Source organism: Ictidomys tridecemlineatus, chromosome 3 (assembly GCF_052094955.1).
Source record: "Ictidomys tridecemlineatus isolate mIctTri1 chromosome 3, mIctTri1.hap1, whole genome shotgun sequence".
NCBI lineage: Eukaryota > Metazoa > Chordata > Mammalia > Rodentia > Sciuridae > Ictidomys > Ictidomys tridecemlineatus.
The window spans coordinates 46285601-46287627 of NC_135479.1; the positions used below are offsets into that span (position 1 = coordinate 46285601).

At 42.9% G+C, this 2027-nt stretch overlaps 1 protein-coding gene across 1 annotated transcript; it reads right to left on the bottom strand.

Moving 5' to 3' along the window:
• Nucleotides 1-201: 201 nt before the first annotated feature.
• Nucleotides 202-1172, bottom strand: LOC101976058 (olfactory receptor 1D2). Its single transcript, XM_005327956.4, has one exon. The coding sequence runs from the start codon at nucleotides 1138-1140 to the stop codon at nucleotides 202-204; it is 939 nt and encodes a 312-aa protein (XP_005328013.2). The 5' UTR covers nucleotides 1141-1172.
• Between the last annotated feature and the right edge of the window lie 855 nt (nucleotides 1173-2027).

Genomic DNA, 2027 nt, shown 5'->3' on the forward strand with positions numbered 1-2027 from the left:
TTCTGCTGATTCATCTCTAAAGGATTTCTCTCTCTTTCAGACCATCAAAGCCCAGTGACCAACCTTCTTTATCAGTTACTGTTCACTTCCTATATATTAGTTATATTCTATATGAGAGAAACCTCTTAGTTACATTTGGGTATATCTGGATATAAATATATCTCCATGTCTCAACCTCGGTGTCCTTTTTCCAAATTACACTCAAGTGGACTGCTGAAAGGGTTTCCTTAGGAGTCTTCCCAGAGCCCCATGCATGTCCTTGTTCCTCAGGCTGTAGATAAAAGGGTTCATCATGGGGGTCACCACAGCATACATCACTGTGGCTACTGAATCCTTCATGGAGTAGGTATGCAGGGGCTGCAGATACACCATACAAAGTGTCCCATAGAAGAGGGAGACCACAGCCAAATGGGAGGCACAGGTGGAGAAGGTTTTGTACTTGTTAGAGGCTGAGGGTATTCTGAGGATGGCTCTGATGATCCACACATATGACATGACCATGAACCCTAGAGGGGTAAGGAAGATGAGGCAGCCTGTGGCGATCAGCACCGTGTGGTTGATCTGGGTGTTGGAACACGCGAGTCTCAGCAGGACGTACATCTCACAGAAGATGTAATGGATCTTGCGGGATCCACAGAAGGTCACTCTGGTCATGAGGAGAGTGTGAATGAGGCCATAGAGGATAGATAGGCTCCAACATACAGTGAGCAGCAGGAGACAAAGCTTAGGGCTCATGGATGTAACATAGTGGAGGGGGTGGCAGATGGCCACATAGCGGTCATATGCCATGACAGCCAGGATGAGGTTGTCCAGGGCCACTAGGGAGACCAGGAAGTAGAGCTGTGTCAGACACCCTGGGTAGGAGATGGCTTTGTTCTGGGACTGAAGATTCACCAGCATCTTGGGGATTGTGTTGGTGACAAAGAAGAGGTCAGTGAGGGAGAGGTTGGCCAGGAAGAAGTACATGGGAGTGTGCAGGCGGGAGTCAGAGCCAATGGCCAGGATGATGAGCACATTTCCCACCACAGCGACCAGGTACATGGACAGGAATGTCCAGAACAGGATCTGCTGCTGCTCAGGAATCTCTGAGAGCCCTATGAGTAGGAATTCAAAGTCCCCACTCTGGTTTCCTCCATCCATTCCCCACTTCTCTGCAACAGGAGCACCAAAAAATGCTTACCAAATGCTCTCTATTGGATAAGGACATGAAGTAAAAAAAAATCAACTGTTTCCCTTATATTAAAAATATTATAGATCCAAGCATGGTGGCTCGTGCTTTGAATCCCAATAGCTCAGGAGGCTGAGGTAGTAGTAGCAAGAGTTTAAAGCCAGCCTCAGCAAAGGTGAGGTGCTAAGCAACTCAGTGAGACCCTGTCTCTAAATAAAATAATAGGGCTGGGGATGTGGCTAGTTGTTGAGTGCCCATGAGTTCAATCCCCGGTACAAAAACAAAACAAAACAAAACAAAAACATTATTTACATATAAATCTTAGAGCTGGTTGGGTTGAAGTGCACCTGTAGTCTCAGCTACATGACAGGCTGAGGCAGAAGGATCACTTGAGTCCAGGAGTTTGAGGGTAACTGGACGACATATCAGACTATTTCACAAAAGTTTTGAAATAGTTTTATAATTTTTACAAAATATATAAACAATAAAGTAATAATGGCACAAAAACAGAACTTGAAAAGTCTTTGTGCAATGTAATCATTCCAGCAACTTCTAATTTAACATGCTCAATATTATAGGAATTTTATCTATGTCTCACATTAAATCCTGTCTTCTTAGCAATACTCTTGAGGTGTTTAATGATTAGTATGTTATTACATTGTTAGGTTTTTAAATGATATGATATTGTATAGGTTTTTTAAAAAAATATCTTTATTTATTTATCTTTATGTGTTGTTGAAGATGGAGCCCAGAGTCTCATACATGCTAGGCGAGTATTCTACCACTGAGCCACAACTCCAGCCCAATATTGTGTAGGTTTTTAAATGATGTTTAATACAAGCCTATACATTTATAAGAA